Source organism: Zingiber officinale, chromosome 9A (genome assembly GCF_018446385.1).
Source record: "Zingiber officinale cultivar Zhangliang chromosome 9A, Zo_v1.1, whole genome shotgun sequence".
NCBI classification, from domain to species: Eukaryota; Viridiplantae; Streptophyta; class Magnoliopsida; order Zingiberales; family Zingiberaceae; genus Zingiber; species Zingiber officinale.
The window spans coordinates 32,456,808-32,476,945 of NC_056002.1; the positions used below are offsets into that span (position 1 = coordinate 32,456,808).

The following is a 20,138-nucleotide window of genomic DNA, read 5'->3' on the forward strand; positions in this document are numbered from 1 at the left end:
TACGAATGATGGCAACGGCAATGCTTAAAAACAACAAAATCTAAAACAATACATGATCCACTTCTGCAAAATCAAATATATATTTTGTTAGCTAAATACTAATAGCATGAGAAGCAATATAAGCATCCAAGTGCTATTTCTACGGTGATAATGACCTTTACAAACAACATATAGAGCACAAGCCATGATCTGCTACTATGCAAATGAATAAGCAATACATGTTTTGTTATGCTAATAGTACAAATCTCGCAAAAGAATACATAGACAACCCTTATCGCCAACAAACTTTAGAACACAAGGCTATCTACTTCTACAAAAAAATATAAATAAGCAATACTCATTTTGTTCAACTGTTAATAGTAAAAAGCTTGCAAAGAAATCTATGCATCATGATCTACTCCCACAGGATCGATGAGTGATAACTGCCCTTATAAATAACAAAAATTAAAACATAAGGCGTGATCTGTTACCACAAATATGGAAATGAACAAGCACTACTGGTTTGCTAAATGCTAAAATTGCAAGGAAATATATGCATCAAATGCTGTGTTGACAAGCCTTGTGAACAACAAAATTTAGAAAACAAGCCATGATCTGATCTGCTACCATGGAAACGGATATAAATAAGTGATTGCCCATTTTGCTAAAATGCTAATAGTACAAAGATTGCAGAGAAATACATGCATCAAAGACTTCTACATAAGATCAAAGAGTGATGACAATCCTTGCGAACAACAAAATTTTAAATAGAAATCATTATTAATAAGAAAGAAAAGGGATACAAATAAGCAGTGCTAATTTCACTAAATGCTAATAGTAGAAATACATGCATCAAAGGGTTATGATCCTTGCTACAAAAGATCAAAGGGTGATGACAACCCTTAACAAAATTTAGAACACAAGGCATAATCCGGAGACAAACTGATATAAATAAGCAATAATTATTTTGCTAAATGTTAATAGTACAAAGTTTGAACGCATCAAACAGCTACAACAGCTATTTCTGTGGATCTTTAAGCTCTCCTACAGTTGACCTCAAGGCTGGATCCAAGTACCTGAAGGAGACATCAAATTTAAAGTATAGTTAGGAAAGTACCGTGGCAAGAAAAACACTGAATTCAATAAAAAAAAATAAACAGAATTTCTTCCAAAACGAATGTAATGAATATTATCAAACCAGCAACAAAATGGCAGAAACCCTAAGTATTTTGCAAAGAAGATTTTTGCTGGGTAAGCTTGTTATATGTACATAATTCAGTATTTCAAGGACCATCGTAACCCACTAGCCACAATTTATGCTTGCAATACTAGTTTAAATTTGATCAAAATGGACCATAAGAGTAATAACATAGCAGATCCCGAATAACAAGCACATCTTTATGTCGCTGAACCATACAAAATGAAAGTGATATCAATTAAATATAAACACCTTAAGATAGAACAGGCAATAAGAGAGAACTACATTTGTGCATAAGATTAAGTCTCAGCAAATAATAGAGGGTGCTAGTGAACAAAGTAATTCAGATGAAAAGAAAAAATGATGTATAGAATGACTTTGGATAATAAAAAGTTGAACCATATGTAACACAGGCTGCTTAAGTCTAAAAAATCAGGAGAAGTTATCATGTGTGACAATATATTTTTGATGCAGAAGGGAGACATGACTAGCTTTAGCATGCAAGGAACAAAAATGTAATGTGAGTTATAACAGGTCCGAGACATAAAGAGATTGGTCTTGATGTTAAAGGGAAAGGATGGTGATAAAAGGGAAAAAAAAAAGTCAATAGATATTGGCCTAGCCAATGGAACCATGGCATTTTATTGACCAACTAATATCTACCAAGAATAGATTTAGCACATTAAAGATACGAGATGAATCAATGTTGACCGGTTGATGGTACCAGCATTCAATATCATATAGAAGATTACAGTGATGTGAGAATTTCAAGGACCTGAAGGTTTGTTTTTCAAAACCCATTCTTGTGCTGGTGGAATCCCCTGCACGAAATTGCCAAAGAATAAAAAGTAAAATAAATGTAGTAGTTCCAAAAAAGGAAATCAAAGCACTAATCCAATACCTGTTGGACTTTTGCAGGATCAGTTGCAGACCCAGCAGCTTTCACTTGTCCAGAAAAATCCTACAAAAGAACAATGGTTAAGGTATGCGAATTAGACTTTAAAATCTTCCATGTTACAACATACATAGAGATAAGCCAGGGCAAAGATTGCTAGTTCTCAAAGTCAAATACACATCTATAGCCATCACTGAAAGGCACATTTTCCTAGTAATCATCTCCATGTTCTGAACCTTTCATCCATTAACTTTCAGTTTTATGCAACAGCTGATTGGAGAACAGACAAATACTAGAAAAATGTTTAATGTCGATAACTAGCACTGAATCTCAAGTTAGTATAGGTATGGACTAAATAGACATTGTTGGGTGGCAATGCAAACTCTAACTACACCAAAGTAGGAATAGAATAATTAACGTCCGACTTGAAAATTATTATGCTTGATAGAATATCCCAACATACGAAGAAAGATAATTGGTAACAGCACTCGTCTCATGAAGAGAATATATAAACTGGAAGGCGGATTCTATAGATGTATAAGAAAAAGAACATTCCACATTTTTCTTCTCACCTTTTTTTTTGACAGTATATTTCCAACCCATTTGAAAGGGAGCCTTGGTGCAAGGGCAAAGTTGTTGCTTTGTGGCCTAAAGCAGGGTAAGACTAGGTACAATAAATCTTTCCCCGAATCCCGCATGACGGGAGTTTCGTGCACCGGACTGCCTTATATATATATATATATATATATATATTTCCAACCCATTTCTTAAAGGAGACAATTATTTCCTATTGTACTAAAGATATCTTCAAAAATATTACCACTAAATGTGCTGCAAAGATAGTAAAAAGTTTTATTAAAACATTTTTTTTATTAATCAACATAGCCCTCGAACTAATGGAATGTGAAACTTACTTGCCCATGTGGTTGGGCTCCACCAGAAGCTTGATACTGAAATAGCAATAAATGAAGTATAAGCTATAGGAAGTAAAGAATCTGAGTGTACAGACAAAATAGTAACTAACCATTTGCATAGCTTGAAGTTGCAATTGTGCTTGTTGCCTCATCATCTGAGGTTGCACTTGTGCAGGCAAAACTTGCTGGTTTAGCTGAATGGGCAAGTGTGATTTGGTGTCAAATTGTGATGGGTGCTGTTGGAAAGAAAGCTTTTGTTGTTGTTGCTGCTGCCGGTGCTGTTGCTGCTGCCGGTGCTGCTGCTGTTGCTGCTGCTGTTGCTGCTGCTGCTGCAATAAAAGCAACTTCTGTTGTTGTTGCTGCTGTTCAAACACTGCCAATTCTTCAGGCTTCTCCCACTGGACCACAACAGTTAAGTCATTTCCAACTAAAGGAACTAAAAACTAGAACATACTATTAGGTTGCACAAGCAATTTACCTTACTCTCTTGAGTAACACTATTATAGTAATACTTAAATCCATCAGGAGAGGTATGCTCTGTCCAATTGCAGGTTATAGGAACTGGAAGTGAAGAATTTACTGGAACTGGAAGAGATGACACAGTCGTAGGGATGACTGAAGCAGGTGTGCTGGCAGCTGTACTAGTAGCCTGGAAGAATAAAAACATGTAGGAGGGCATATAACATTCTATTACAGCATAGGAATAAGGACAATTTTTTATATAGTAACGTTATTACATGAAAGATCTTCCAAGTTATAGAAGGGAAGGAAGGTAGACAAGATCAAGATCCATCTAGAATTGATTACCTGCAATTTAGAACCCTCAGAAAGTGTCTGGTGCTGTTGCATTTGCTGCAGCTGCTGTTGCAATTGGAAAATTGCCTGTTGAGATGATTGGAAACTAGATTGTAAGGCTTGTGCCTGTTGCTGGAGCAGCATCTGAGGCAGTTGTGATGGAAACGGTTGAATAGGCTGCTGAAGCATCTGAGGCGTGACATTAGATGTGGCAAACTGTGGAAGGTTGGCATTAGCAGGCATAGCCTGTGCTTGTAGGTTTGAAGGAGTCTGCAGGCCTATAGAAGAGGTAATTTGCTGAATTAAAGGTTGAGAGGATGGTGGCCCACTCACTCCAGCTAGCTGTTGTGATGATATGTTTTGGTTTGAGGATAGGCCACCAGAGTGAAGAAGTTGATGCTGACCAAAATGCTGTAAAGGTCCCTGCAAATTCAACGAAAGTGGGTGTGACAGATGACCTTGCTGAGCATGCAATATTGGAGGTGGTGGAAAGTTTTGTAGGTGCACCATTGGCTTCTGCAATGCTGATATTTGCTGGCTACCAAACTGAGGGACTGTCGCCATTGAAGGATTGAATCCCTACATTACACAACTTATCATAAATTAGAAGTTCCAAAATTTCTGTTTGAATTGTATCATCAATCATGAACTGGGATCACAAGGAAAAGATCATTTAAGACTTGTGATGAAGGTGGCACTGAAGGACTTGAGACCGGACCAGCATTCGAACCAACAGTTGATCCAAAATGACTTGGCTACACAACCAGATTCATTTCATTCAGAAAAGAAAAGCAACAAGAAAATTAGACTTTTTTGATACTTACATCTGAAGATGTTCCAAGGGGACCACCTTTGATTGGCATGACACCTCCAGATCCATGTGAATTCGACTGACCTGCAGGACTCAAAGGGTGCCAAGCATCAGCTGGCTTAGGCCCATTCCTTGGCTCATCAAGATTAGCTGTTGGTCTGGAAAAAATAGCATTTGGATTCAGAAACTTAAAGGATACACTGTCGGCGAATTTAAAAATCTTTCTGCAATTTTGGTTCTGATTGCTCGTACATTAAAAATTGAAAACTGAGCTCTCTGAATATTGCAGCAAAAGGTCAGTGATGATGGTGAATAGTGTTACCAAGTTGCAAAAGCAACATCAATACTCTAAACGTACATGAAATCAACAAAGCAGTTATACAAGCATGCCTGGTCGAACAGAAATCAGTATTATCCTATTTTTAATTTAAGCTTTAATCTATTTTTTGTTAGAGAAAAGAAATTATTCTTTTGACCTAGCCTGTGCAGACCAATCATCATTGCTGTGCTAACCTAGAGACATCCTGGCTAACCTTTGAGACAACAACATGACCATGCAGATAGACCATCCCATACCAGCCAGAAAATTTTATGATGTTAACAGTAGGTAAAGCTGAAATGTTAACCTGCTAGCATCTACAGCTCTTGGGGAAAAAAACAACTGTCAAAACATGCGTATCAGAATTTTCTGAATCAGCAATACTGTTATTCTTTACTGAAAATTTCCAACATCGCACTTGCATATGCAGCAGATACCGAAGAGATCCACCATACCTGATGACTAATGCTGCATCAGATCGAGGACTAACACCAGGTCCACCAAATGCAGGTCCATTCCTGTAACAACCAAAGTGCTCAAATTAGTGTAAAGGGATGAAATAAACTTATTGGTGGAAACTACTGTAAGTTTGAATACAGTGAAGACCTCTGGTCTGCAGTCCTAGGTCGCTTAGGATCAGCAAATCGAACAACCAATGGTTGATCACATCCCTAATAGCAGAGAAAAGAAAAGGCCATCATTAAGTTAAGCAAATGAAGCATTAGTTGATAGAAAAATTACCATCATCACAAAACTTCCATCGAGGGCATTCATAGCTGCTGCTGCCATTTCTCTATTTGCGAATTTAACAAAACCACATCCTTCAGATCCCATATTAAAATTATATTATTACCTGTAATTTCAGTAACCAGGCATGCAGAAAAAACTTCGACTAATGACCAATAGACATACCACGACTTTGACCCCATGAATCTCTCATTATGTATACGTCTACGACTGGCCCATATGGAGAGAAAACCTGTCACATATTTGTCAATCTTTAACAGGTTATATAGATATTCTAAGAAACATCACTAATTTGAAATAGTAGTGTATTCCAATTACACATCTTCCAGTGCCCTAAACATTTATCCCCAAAATCTCAAGCTGATAGACAGAAATCATTCCATCCATTATGTACTAAACACTCATTCATGTGGGGTAACGTCAAACTGGACTTGCCTAGTTTCAACTGGCCCAAATTCAGACATGTGAACTCACCTAACTTAAATGAATATATATTACTAGCTAAGCAAGAAATGAACTCACGCTCCGATATCATGTTGAATTTAATTGGCTGACCAAGTAAACCAAAAACATGAGCAGTTGAGTTGTTAGAAAAGAGGTTAATCTAAATGTTTGTATTGTTATGTATAATAGAAAGTACATATTACAGATAATCCATATTAGTTTACTAAGAAAAGACAGTATCATCAAAAAGTTACCACTATGCAAGATATTCGAACTTACTTCCTCAATCTCCTTTGCAGTTGCTTGCTTGCCAAATGATGCAACAAACAGTTTGTCTTCAGCAACAGCACCTAAGACACAAATAGTGCACGATCAACACAAATCAGAACAGAATAAACACTTCAAAATTAGCACATATGCGTATATACAACTTCAGATGTTAGAAGGAAGACTTCACTTTAAGTGCATAGAGGAATTTAAACAAAGAAAGTAATTACTGAGAATATCCATTTTTTTATAATGAATGTTTTTTATCCTATTAAAACCAAAATGTGAAATTTTGGTTTACCAGATTTGTTGGAATACCAAATGCTCTTGTGACAAATTGAATACTAACAAATCTACTTGCTTGAAATTCTATTAAAAGTTGCATTTGCAATAACATGCATGCAAAGTACATTGTAACAGTACATAATCTGGAAATTTTCCACCAGGTGCAATAACATAATGTATCCTCCTGCCAATCTAATTGACTACAAGCCACAAAGGAATCTACACAAAGTTACTTGTTAGATTGATAAGTGCAATACATAACATTAAAGCAAAGGCATACATAATTTACAATAATAATGCGATAGATGTTTCTTCCTCGTGATGTAATCAGAAAACAAAAATTATATGTCATGAAGTTTGTGAAAGGCAAAGTAATGGAAACTATAAATTACCAGGATGGTTTCTGTCTCCATCAGCATATCTTACTTGAATAGGTCCTGATCCCTGAGAAAATGGATCTAAAGTTGATACACAAATTACAAAATTGAAAGCACCATTAAAATCTTGGCAGTGGGAAAAAACTCACTCCAGGCAAAGTATATTGATTATGTAAAGCCCTGATGGCTTTATCAGCCTCTTCAGAAGTGGCATATTTTACAAAACAACATCCTGCAAAATAAAGGTTTCTTTTCTTGAACACAATAACAAAAATCAATTGTGAAAATGGTAAACGTAAGACATGTTCAGCGGGTATTAGAAAAAACAAAATATATATTTAATTTAGTAATATCTAAATAAATCGTGCAAAGGAAACCAAAAGGCTCATCTTTTGTATGTTTGAAAAAACTAATAATATTTCCTGAATAACTAAATCTTTCATGTTACCCAAATCACTTGATACAACTGAACAGGAATAAAACTCATACGCAAAGACATTATTGGAATTATAAACAGACAAGGTAAGATTAGCGATAAGAGACTTTCTTAACTAAAATTTCATTGGGTCAGCATGCTCATAATTTTTTATGACAACAAATGATACAGATGGAGATACATATCCAAAATAAAGAAATGAGAGGTTAATATTTAATAGTAAATTTTGTACAAATTCTAACTAAAAGAAACAGAGATATAATAATAGTGAAAAGGAATGAGATAACAAATAAAAAAAAATAGCAATTAACCCAGAACAAAGTCGCATAATCAAATGCCAATCCAGACAATTAGACACCAGAATTTCAATATTGCTTCGTGGCATACCTTATCTTGAATAAGATCTCTGAAGACTTCCATGTTACCTATCACTCACCTATACCATTCATTATTACCTATGAGTATACTCTCGCAAAGATCTTAAGGGCAAGTTCAGATGCATTTAGTCAACCCCAAATAGTTGGGGCGATTGCCAAAAAAGGCTTTTTATAGTTGTTATTTCTCACATATTCTCAAGGAATCAATTTGAAAATAAACACGGTGTCAGATGACTTTGATGCCCTGATGGTGACAATAACATGATTTAAAATATCATACGATGTCAGGTGGCATAGTTAAAATATATCATTCTTATCAATTACCAACCCACAATACTAATCGGAACGAAAAATGCTTCCTGTGTCGTTATCTCAAACAAATCAACAAGTATCATGTCACATTGCCATTGGCAAACACTAAGATAAATTTAAATAATGTTTGTTATTTTTTTTTTACGTTGCATTAATGTAATGCAATGTCAAATCTGTGGCATTCAAGATAAAATGTCAGAAGTTAGGCACATAAAGTAAGGTTTATAGCTGTGTACATTTCTTCTTCTTATTCATCTCCTATGTAACACCAACACAATACCAAATCAGAAATGATCCATCGAATGTCCAAAACTTTGTTACAGCTGAAGATTTTGAACCATGGTTAGTAACCCAACGCAACTAACAAATCAAGACCATAATAGACAAAAATGCAAAATGTTTGATCAACCCAATGTACCAAACAAAATAGCTTCCATTTTGATGCGTGTGATTGTAATTTATTTTGTCAAGAACCTCAAACAAAAAGGGCAGCCCGGTGCACGAAGCTCCCGCCATACGGGGTCCCGGGGAAGGATCCATTGTACGCAGCCTTACCCTGCTTTTTGCAAGAGGTTGTTTCCAGGATTCGAACCCGTGACCTTTTGGTCACATGGCAACAACAAGAACCTCAAACAAAGGAGTATATATTTCTAGATTCCATTCAAATTGCATGCATACACTGATCACCCAGGAATACCAAGCAACAGAAGAATGGGAATATCAGGGACACAATAGAGTAATCAACGACATATATCTAATGTCTCAATCAACTTCAAAAATTAAGCATAAGAATGTCCTCTGCAAAGCTATATTTTCAAGGTCACTTTCAATTATATTTTACAACATTCATAGGCCCTAAGCAAGTTTCAAGCTGAAGACAGAGAGGGCACATCTCTAAATCCATAAATTAGGAAAGTTCAGTGCATCAAACTCTATATGCAATACCAACCACATACGCTCACAATGGACTACTACTATTCAACAAGCAGATGGAACTACATGTTTATTTTCCATGTGTTAATCATAGCATATACTATATATGAATTCCAAGTTCCAACTCTTCCAAGGCAAGATTGCACACATGATCCCCATATTTTATTTACCCATGATTCAAATGCTCGTAATGATGCAAAAAATCTCCATAATATCACAACAAACAGCATGGCTAAGGACTGGCATCACTTACAGAAATAAATATGATGCAACTTATACAGTGAATTGATAAACATAATGCAACTTTCAACACCAAAAATAATTCAATCATCGTTGTCTACATGTTAACGTGGATATAACTTGCACTAATACTTCACTAAAATTTCAATAAAATAAATGCATTCATTTTAAAGTAAATGAAAATTGCCTATGCAATCACAGCACCGTCAACAACAACAATGCAATCATCATTGTCTACACTTGAACATGGATATACCTTGCATTTGATACTCGTTAAATGCTTGACAAAATAAATATGGTCATCATTAAATAAGATAACCTTACGGCAAAGATACACTAGTCTGCCAACTATTTGGTGTTGCTACACATACCTTACCCATGTACTTTATCCAGCCATTGAACTATATGTACGGCTATATCATTAATAGCATCTAAATTTATTAAATCACTTTCAATTACATTAAATTGAGCTTTCTTTATCTTCTCCAATCCCTCACGCCCAAAAGCCTAATCAATTCAATTATCTGAAATTAAATTGATTTTCCATCTTTTAACATGCTCTTTATTTATTTTATTTTCCAAAGAACATAGAACTTTTTTTCTGTATCAACGCTGTAAGTAAAAGGAATCCTCAGCAAGTACATCCCAGAAAAAAAAAACATTTTATAGCATGATGACAGTGTTAGAGTACAAGCAGTTAATATTACCTACATATGCATTATTTTATCCAAGGAACTAAAAAAACACAAGAAGAAATAACTTAACAGACATGTTTACGAAAATATCTTGATTATTCAAATGACTAAAGGAATATTCTTCATAAATGACAAAAGGGCACAAGATTCATGCTGTCACATAGTAAATATTCACAACCTTTTTCATCAGGCAATGTGGAGTTTTCACAAACAGAAGACACAGAACACAAGTGCATTAGAGCAGGTGTAAAATCAGAGACACAAAAATACTCTTACAACAACAAAAAAATTAAAAGCTAAAAGGCACCCTTGTTGCAGACGAATACAGGTTTTAGTTGGGATAAACAATATCAAATAGACAAGTGATAAATAACCAAAAAGGAACAAGCTATTTTTGATATTCAAGGATTCAAATATATAACAAGACAAAGCTGACCTAAAGTTTGATTCAATATTTCACTTAGATACACTTTATCAACCTCAATTATTTTAATGGAACCAAAAAGAAAGTATAAAACATCTACAACTTATCTTTGAAGAATTAACACCTGCAAACATGATATTAACTTTTTACAGCATAAAAAAGGTGTCACCAGATCATATTGCATCATCAACAACAGGATAATACTGGCAATCCGAGCACCACATAATTGACCATGCTTCCAAACTATCCTCCACCAAACCATTACGAGAACATTAACAATCTAGATAAATAACAAATTCATTGACTGAAAAAAGTGCCACCCAGAGACAATCAATAATCCAAAAGTATGTACCTTATCAGGCTATAGAAAATATATAAATAGGCAAAATGATGAAAAGAAAAGGAGAATGGAACTTGCAAAGGCATCCCCTGTTTCATAGTCAACCAAAGGAGAGAGAGTATCTTGCTCATACAATAATACTAATAGAATTTAAGTTACAATCGAACACTGGATGTGCAACATGAGATATTTAACATCAATCACATTTTCCTCAATAAACAAACTAGAAAACAATAAATAGGATAACAATCGGCAAAGACATTTCATCCTATCATAAACGAACAATACAAATCAATTTCTTAACTTGTGTAATGCAGCCAAACACTTCACTGGATCAAGATTTGAAATGCCACAACACATATAGCAAAATCAAGAAATGAAGAGAAAAAAAAAAAGAATAAATAAGCAGAACATTATCATTTATAAAATTTGCACAACCACCATCACTATCAAGGTAAAACTGCAAAAACGTTAAACAAGATTTTAAGGACCACATAATTCAACAAACCACGAGTCACATTAGAAGGGATACAATATAGAAGCTCAAAAAAGGAGCTCTTGCTTTAGGAAATAGAACTACTAGAGATCATTATACAGCATCACAGAGTGTAACATGTCTAATGATTGCAAATGATAAGTTTTTTGTCAATGGCAATCAACTCCAAAAACTATCTGAAGAACTTAAAGGCATTAAGGACAGAACTCAACTTTAAAGATCCTAGATGATATCAGCAAAAGATCATGTCATTCTACCGCAATAAAATGAAAAATGAACCACACCAGATCTTGTTTACATCAGCACTTAGCATCATAAATGTTTCTGGCATCAATAGAACTCTCAAACATATGATCACAAAAATTATAATGTCATAACTCAGATTCTGAAGGTCTGAACAATATCACACAAGGATTAGGAGAATGAAACCACCAGGCAAACACAGATAACAAAATCTAAGTCCGATCCATTAAATGGTATCATGTAACAACTAGTGCCCATATTATCGACATACGCTATTTAAAAAAAAAAGTTAGCATGACTCAGCAAAGTTGAAATTGCAGATTGATAACACAAACAGAGACGACAACAAGCCATGCCTCAATAAGATTATTTTTCCTTGTGGGTATGAAGAGTGTTAAGAATCCATACATTTACCAAATAAGAAATATTACTACATTCAGCACCACCAGAAATGACAATTCAAGATGATAACATTTTCAAAAAAGGTCCCATTTAATCTTAAGAAAGAATGAGAGAGAAAACAAACTAATCCATCCAAGAGCTGACAAAAAGCAATAGCACACTTGACAATCATGGCTACTCCACATTGACTGATGACCAGGTGAAGGTCACAAATTCTCACAGCACTCGCTAGGATGAACATTTCACATAAAAGCTCAGTACAATCATTTATTTTGGTCGGTGCTAGTAAGACAATAGGAGGAGAACATCATGCAAGAATAGCAGAATGGTTTTAGCATTCACATGAGAGTATATAATCAAGTTAAGGATCCAAGTTCAAAGGAAATCCAACAGACCATATCAATCATTTGGCTCAAAGAACATCAGCTATATCCAACAACATAAAGATAAAGACAACAACAACAACCAAGTCTTTTCCCACTAAGTGGGGTCGGCTGTATGAATCCTTTTACGCCATTGAGCTCTATCTCCTATTATATCATCATCTATATTTAAATAAATTTTATCTTGTTTTATTGTTGCTAACCAAGTCTTTTTTGGTCTTCCTCTTCCTCGTTTTATATGCATGTTTATCATAGTTTCACATCGCCTAACTGGAGCATTTATTGGTCGTCTAAGTACATGTCCGTACCATCTTAAACGTGTCTCTCTGAGTTTTTCCTCAATAGATGCAACTCCTACTTTCTCTCTAATGCTCTCATTTCTTATTTTGTCCATCCTCGTATGTCCACACATCCACCTTAACATAAAGATAAAGACGGAAGTTAAAAATTAATCAAAGAATGAAACATGATTATTTTTTTTTCAAATTAATGATCATAACGCATATAAATGTCTTAACACACTTTGAAAGCCCACATCATATGCATAACTTGTAATACAACAATGATAGAGAACCAAACAGTACATCATCCTAAACCTTAACAATCTTGGTACTTTCCTCTTCTTGATCTAGAAAAATAACACAAAGGGAGCAATGCCAAGCAAAGGATAACAAGTGGTGACAGTTCTGAAACAAAATGATAGGAGAGATGGCCAGATTGTTCTCTGCTTACTCTCAGGAACCTGGAAAAGAAGAGCTGATAAAAAAAATATAAAGACAAAAGAAATATGATTCATACCTTGTTGCTCTCCAGTTTTCCTATCTTTTATAAATGCCACTTCGATGACATATCCATGCTCCTCAAACAAAGGACGAATCTAAGAAGAAACATTTTATATTAATAATGTCCATAAGTAAATGTTCTGAAACAATATTACTGGGTAAAATAGATTGAATATTAAACACAAGTCAGCAACTATGATTAACATCATCAAATAGCACATCGAAACCCCATAGAAAAATGTCAATAGCTAACTGACGGAAGCTCCACAGAAAGTAATGAACAAACACATTTCATTTCTCAAGTCTTCCTTTGTTATTATTGAGACAACAGTTTCGACAAATATAGAAACTTATTCAAAAATCTAAAGTTCACATGTGCAATGAGGTTCATTTTTATGAAATATCCAGCTAGTTAACAGTGATGCTCTTGGTGTTGATTCTAATTTTAAGAAAAGACAAAATCTATCCAAACAAGACTCTGAAACTTAGGAACCATTACAAAATGAGAAACCATTGAGTGCCAACATTAGGGAAATATGGTTAATAATTGTCTTACAATGGGCGCAATGAAATAAATTTAAAAAATGTCAACAAATGCATAGATTAAACATTGTTAAAAGAACCAACCAGTATATAAAGTATTAGTCACTTACATCCTCTTCAGTTGCTGTCCTTGGAACTGCTCCAATAAAAAGCTTGGCAAATTGATTTCCACCAGTGCGATCTACATTAAATGTTAATAACATGACAAAAGGTTATACAATAATCAAGTTGAGCAATCAGGAAAGGACAAGTATAAATTTCCCTGATAGCAATTGGGGAAAAAAACAACACGAGAGAATTCAAGTTAAATCCTTCCACACTATCATGCATTGTTGTATACAGAAAGACCTATAATTTCATCAATAACAAAGTTATAGAACACATTACACTAAACTCAATTTGTGAGTCACAACAATTTGTATAACAATTCACCATTGAATTATTGAATTACAAATTAACGTGAAATGTTTATATAAATATATTATATACCAACGTAGGTAGGCCCTTTAAAAGTGAAAGTCGATGTGAGCATAACAGCAGATACATATCTGATTAATATATATTCATAAATGATGAAATGTTACTAATAAAGATTCTATTAAAGCAATATAAGAAACCAATAAACCATATCTTATATAATATATGCTCATTTTTTTTAACATTGAATGTCAAAAAGTACAACAATTCCTGAAGAACATAAAATCTTTAGTTCAATTTCCCTCCTTTAACATGAAGGATATTGACAAAAATCAACATATGGACAGCCTAGGTTTTGGTGGAATATAAAGTCAAATGGATTTTAGATACCAACAAGCTAAGTCCCTTAACTCAACCCCACAAAAACATACAAACAAAAATATGAAGTATCACATATATGATTGATTAATTTAGTATTAACCAACTACTGAATTTCTGGCACAGCAATGGCCCTACCGACCTATCAGGTTGTGTCCGTGGAATGATCATAAACATTGAACACATTGTTCCACGATTGGGTAGTTCTTCTGAAATATATGCAGGAACACAAGAGAACCCTCATTCAAAATAACAAGGACCAGAATAATAATTCACTAAGAAGAAGAAAACTATAACAAGCAAAAACGAGAATATTCACTAGAATTGAGCTAGTATAAAAGGAACTCAGAAGTTAAAAGTTCAACTTTTACAGGAAACGTTGTTATGAACCCTAACTTGGCGACGCAAGAAAAATAACTGCAAAGTTAAGACTTAGACCTACCTGGAGAACCACCTCGACCAGAGAATCCGCGTCTTGGGCCACTCGCGGGCGGCACGTGGCCGAAGCCCCCGGGATCTCCGCCAGGGAACCCAGCAGCGGCAGGCGGCGGAGGGAGGTCCTGCATTGCACGGTAGGGATGGTAGCGACCTCCCGCGCCGCTACTTCCTCCAGTGAATCCCTCGCCGCCGGATCCTGCGCCGCTCCTGGGGTAGCGGGGTTGCCGCTCGGTGGGACTGCCGGAGGACCAGCGAGACGGCACATGCCGCACGCCGTCGTCACCGAAGCGGTCGTCGAAGCGCTCGTTCCGGTGCCTGTCCATGGAGATCGACGACGACTAGGGTTTGCAGGCAACAACGAAATGACTCGAGCGAAAAGGATTGGAAAGGAGCGAAGGGAGCGGCCTTTTTAAGGGCTTTTTGCATCAGAAAAGATAAATAAGAAGAAAACCCAACTTTTTTTTAATCATCTCTCATCTTTCCGACGCCTCCTATGCGACCGACCGTGTACAAAATCCTAACGTGGATATTGTGACAGTCCAAATTTAATTTTTTAATTTCCCTTATCTATACGGTATAGTTATCTTTGTCTTTTCTTTATTAAAATAAAAATTTTATTCTTTTTCTTATTATTATAATAATAGGTAAAAATCATTATGTTACTGATATTATAACATTATAATAATTACTATATACTAGCTACTACAAATATAGTAGCTACTATAATGATATAATAGCTCTAATAATATTGTAGTAATTACATCACATTTAAAAATTAGCACCATAATAATTATTGCGAGAAAAAAAAAAGAGATTTTTATTTTAAGTTAAGAGAAAAATTGTTGCATGAAGATAAAAGAAATTTAAAAAAATAGACTTCGATCGCGTCAGATCTCCCATGTCGGATGTCGCTCACTGTTACATAGGAAGTGTCAAACAACATATCAATTATATAAATATATATATATATATATATATATATATATATATATATAGGAAGTGCAGCTGCGAAGCTTCCAAATTCTCGCGCCCCTCACCGTCTCTCTTGTCAAACCTTCGAAAAGAAGCTAGGGCAACCCTATTTCGCCGTCGCGATGATGTCCTTACCCCTTTGACATTCATCATGCGGTCGCGAAGCTACTAGATCCTCGCGCCCCTCACCGTCTGTCTCCTCAACCCTCCGAAGGGAAGCTAGGGCAACCCTATTTCGTTGTCGCGGCGCTGCCCTTGCCCCTTCAATGTTCCTCGCATGGTTGTAAAGCTTCTAGATCCTCGTGCCCCTCACCGTCTCTCTCGTCCTCCAAGGAGAAGCTAGGGCAACCTATTTCGTCATCGCAATCCTCGCCCCTCCGATGTTCCTCAATCTCAAATCCTCGTGTGACCATGAAGCTTCCAGATCGTGCCCCACACCACCGTATTATTCTCGCTGCCAACCTCTCACCGCAACACCTTTATGTGAGACTCCTTAGCTTTGCTATTTCCCTCTTCTACTCCCATTGTTCATAATTTTTCTCTTGTTTCTCTAATGCTAAATGTATCTATTTCTAAAATTAACAATAGTTGGAAAATCTGAAATTAACAACTGTTAGATCTTGTGTGTGAGCTTCACGGTTTAAATGTTTAGGACTTAAAGTATTCTATAAAAATCATACTGGTGATGGTCATTCTCTTTTTTATTTCCATGAGCCTTTATAGGATGCATTCTTCTTGTCTGTTCCACATGAGAATACTGTGTTAGATTACTAGCAACATTTTTTTATGTATATTTATTTAGAATGTTTTTTTTAGTATTATGATGATGATATGCAGAATCTCATTTCATCTAAATATGAAATTTCCTAGTAATGGATGAAAATTACGGTGAAGATTAGTTATACATTTCTTAAGTTGCAGATGATCGAAAGTCAATTATGGGATGGAATTCTCATCAATAGATGAGACATTTTCATTCTATAACCAATATGCACGTGAATCAGGATTTAATACTAGGATAAATAGTAGCAAGAAAAATAAGATGACAAATAAAATCGTGTGGAAAACATTTGTATATTTTAAAGAATGACATACAGATGATCAACGGAATAAACAAGCAAAAGGTGATCAACGAACAATGGAAAGAGCACGTGACGAAGTTAGAATTGGTTGTAAGTCAAAGATTCCTCAAGAAACAAACTGGATGGGTTGTCACTAACTTCATAGAAGGTCATAATCATCCACTCTCGACTCCTTCAAAGGTGCATTTGTTACGCTCACATTGTATTGTTTCAATAGTAAAAAAAGTATTGACTCAACGGTTTTCAAAGCTCAATGTGCTAACTTGTCAACAAATGCGATTATTAGAGATAGAGTATGGAGGGTCCGAGCGAGCAAGTTGCACAGAAAGAGAAATTAGAAATTTTGAGAAAGAGCTAAAGGGTGAACAAAAGGGTGTCGATGTCAAAATACTAATCGAGCTATTTGCATCTGGGAAAGAGAAAAATTCAGCTTTTTTCTTTGAATAGGAGACTGATTCAGATAACGGATTTAGTAAGTATTTTTGGGTTGATCATTTATCAAGAACAAAATACAATCTATTTGGTAATGTAGTTATATTTGATACAACATATAACATTAACAACTATGAGTTGATTTTTGTTCCATTTGTAGGAGTAAATCATCATCACAAGACAATTATTTTTTGTCGTGGGTTTATAAGTGATGAGAAAATTGAATCTTTTGTTTAGCTGCTTAACAAGTTTATAGAAGTCATGCCTAAAGGTGCACTAAATGTGATCATCACTGATCAGGATCCTGCTATGACAAAAGACATTACCCAAGTTTTTCCTCAGACAGTGCATTGATATTGTTTGTGGCACATACTGAACAAATTTTCAAAAAAATTACATCCTTTGACTCTTCATGACTATTATCAAAGTATAAATAATGTAATTAGAAATTCTAGAACACCTGATAAATTTGATAATTCATGGGAAGATGTTATCAAGTGTCTTAATTTGGAGAAAAATGATTGGTTGCCTTTGATATATGAATTTTGACATAAGTGGGTGTTAGCTTATTTTAGCCATGTATTTTGTGCAAAAATTTCCAGCATGCATTATCTCTTTCCTTCCTCCCTACGCAATCTCCTCCTCTTATGCCTATAAAAAACCACCACCCTCTCAGCTCAAGGGCATCTCCTATCCGCTCCAATCTCCAACGCAAGTGCTCTTTTTCAGCAAGTTCTCAAGTGTGCTTAGTTGTTTTTATAAGTTTTCTCAATGTACTCCTTGTAAAAATATGTAATATGTAAATCTTTGTAAAATTTGCTCTAAGTTTTTGTCGGTACAATTCCATCTTCTTATAAAAAATTCTCTATTAAATAAAAATCAGTGTTTGTTTCTATAATGAACTAAAACTCCTTGACTTGGTCAAGAAGGACTGTACTCTAATATTTCATTCTCTATTTTCTTATTTCTTTTCCTCAGTCCTTTTCTTAGTAATCAATTGGTAAATAGTAACTATATCAGAAATAATGGAAAAAAGAACCTATAAGACCTTTGCAGGCTAAGTAAAAAGGGTTTCCTACCCTAAGTCTTACGCATAAGCCGGAGCAATGTGAGACTCCCTATAAAACAAACAAGAAAAGAAAGATATAAGAATAATAGAGTATTCTCTCACCTAACCCAATATCTCTTCAAAGTATGCTCGCGGATTATGCAGGGTAATGTGTGTGTGTGATATATATATATATATATATATATAGTGTTTATCCATTTGACTAAAATTATTTTAATATAATTAAATTCATGGTAGTCATCACAACTAGCTACAGCAATAGAGTAATTAATTAATGGTTGTTATAATGTTTATTTTAATAATTTTAGAGTAATTTTGATTATCTTCAACTGATTTTGATAAGTTTAAATCTGAATTCATGCTTCTGTGTAGAGCTGCTATGTATGCTCTGGTAGAGAAAGTTGAGCTGGCTAGTCTCTTGTTGCATAACCTTTTAATTTTTCCGCTGATAATGTTGGAATAAAGTTGTATGTTATGTCTTAAAAGAGAAAGGAAAAAAATCTTGTGCCCATATCCTTGGGCCAATATATTTTTTCAGTATATATTTCTCTTACTAGTAGGTAATTGTTGAGGTATGTCAAACGATCCCAAGCTTAATTGGTTTCTTGTACTGAAGTTCGCTAGTGCTTTAGTTGATCGCTAAAAGTAGGAGGAGCTTCCTAATCAAGTTCTGGATCGGAAGGGCAGGCTTCAAGTTCAGCTTGATATCCTCCAACTTAATTTATATCAATTTTAACCAAGTGTCTAGCTAGTTCTATTTTAAGATCAATCCATTCAGGAGGAGAACTATCGAAAGTACATACTACGAAAGTTTCTTCTTCTTCTAGGACAAGAGAAATAATAGTTGTAAGTTTCTTAGGAAAATCCTTGACAGAGTTTGGGTCATGTATCCAAATTTTATAGAGAAGTTCGTAATCCATTAAAGTGAAAGGAGTGATTAGCCTTCCTTGATATGAGGTTGTTGTATACTTTTCATAATCTAGATTAACTTTGCAAAAAGAGTAAGAAGTTGACATAGACATCCATATTTAGCAGAATCATCACAGGCTATGCCAAGTTATGATATTTAAGTTTTGGGCTAAATTCTGCTTCATAGACAATAATTATCATTGGAGGGAGATTTTCATGGAAAGCTTTCAAGGCTTCACATAGTTCAATGAAAGTCTGCAATGTCGACCTCTCTGCTAGATTTCAAACATAAGAATTAATGTTATCCGATATAGTGTTAGAAAAGCTCAATAAATGGGCTTATGAAATTTTTTTGGTTGATATTGTAGCTGCTTGTTCCTTTAATTGAGCCAGTGTTAAGTAAGTAGGCAGATGAGGCTTTTTGTCGGTTGAAGATGTAGGAGAAGAAGGAGTCCCATGGGCCCCTCCGATAATTTATGCATATGTTTGAGGAAGAATCGAAAAATCATTAGTTTGTGAAATAGCTAGACTTGTAACCAAAGTTGTTGTATTTAATGAAGTACTAATAAAAAAAATTAGGACCAAGTTAGGTCCTAGCGGCATTAAAAGCCTTTTTAAGAGAATAGTATCCTTTAAAGAAGGGATGTTCTAAACCTTATATAGCCACATTTGTTTCTTCCCAAGTTAGCATAGACACCATCTTGTGTTCTAGAGAAACTACATAATAAGAAAATTTCTTGTCAATTGATTTCTGTATGATTGTCAGAAACTAGTTTGATAAAGCGTTAATAACTATAATCTTAT

General features: G+C 35.0%; 1 protein-coding gene across 4 annotated transcripts; it reads right to left on the minus strand.

Annotated features, from left to right (window-relative positions):
• Positions 1 to 779: 779 nt before the first annotated feature.
• Positions 780 to 15,305, minus strand: LOC122018905 (flowering time control protein FCA-like). Of its 4 annotated transcripts, none has more exons than XM_042576367.1 (20): positions 14,875 to 15,304; positions 13,748 to 13,818; positions 13,111 to 13,189; positions 7,181 to 7,263; positions 7,047 to 7,098; positions 6,382 to 6,452; positions 5,824 to 5,890; positions 5,653 to 5,732; positions 5,518 to 5,582; positions 5,367 to 5,429; positions 4,606 to 4,750; positions 4,441 to 4,536; positions 4,289 to 4,360; positions 3,794 to 4,204; positions 3,465 to 3,635; positions 3,097 to 3,384; positions 2,987 to 3,022; positions 2,079 to 2,138; positions 1,953 to 1,998; positions 780 to 1,055 (listed from the first exon to the last, which is right to left on the minus strand). In XM_042576367.1, the coding sequence occupies exons 1-20, from the start codon at positions 15,191 to 15,193 to the stop codon at positions 1,036 to 1,038; spliced, it is 2,295 nt and encodes a 764-aa protein (XP_042432301.1). In that variant the 5' UTR covers positions 15,194 to 15,304; the 3' UTR covers positions 780 to 1,035. The 4 variants fall into 4 exon arrangements, with proteins under 4 accessions (XP_042432301.1, XP_042432302.1, XP_042432303.1 ...); XM_042576368.1 differs by having other exon boundaries at positions 4,462 to 4,536; positions 14,875 to 15,303; XM_042576369.1 differs by lacking the exon at positions 2,987 to 3,022 and having other exon boundaries at positions 14,875 to 15,305.
• Between the last annotated feature and the right edge of the window lie 4,833 nt (positions 15,306 to 20,138).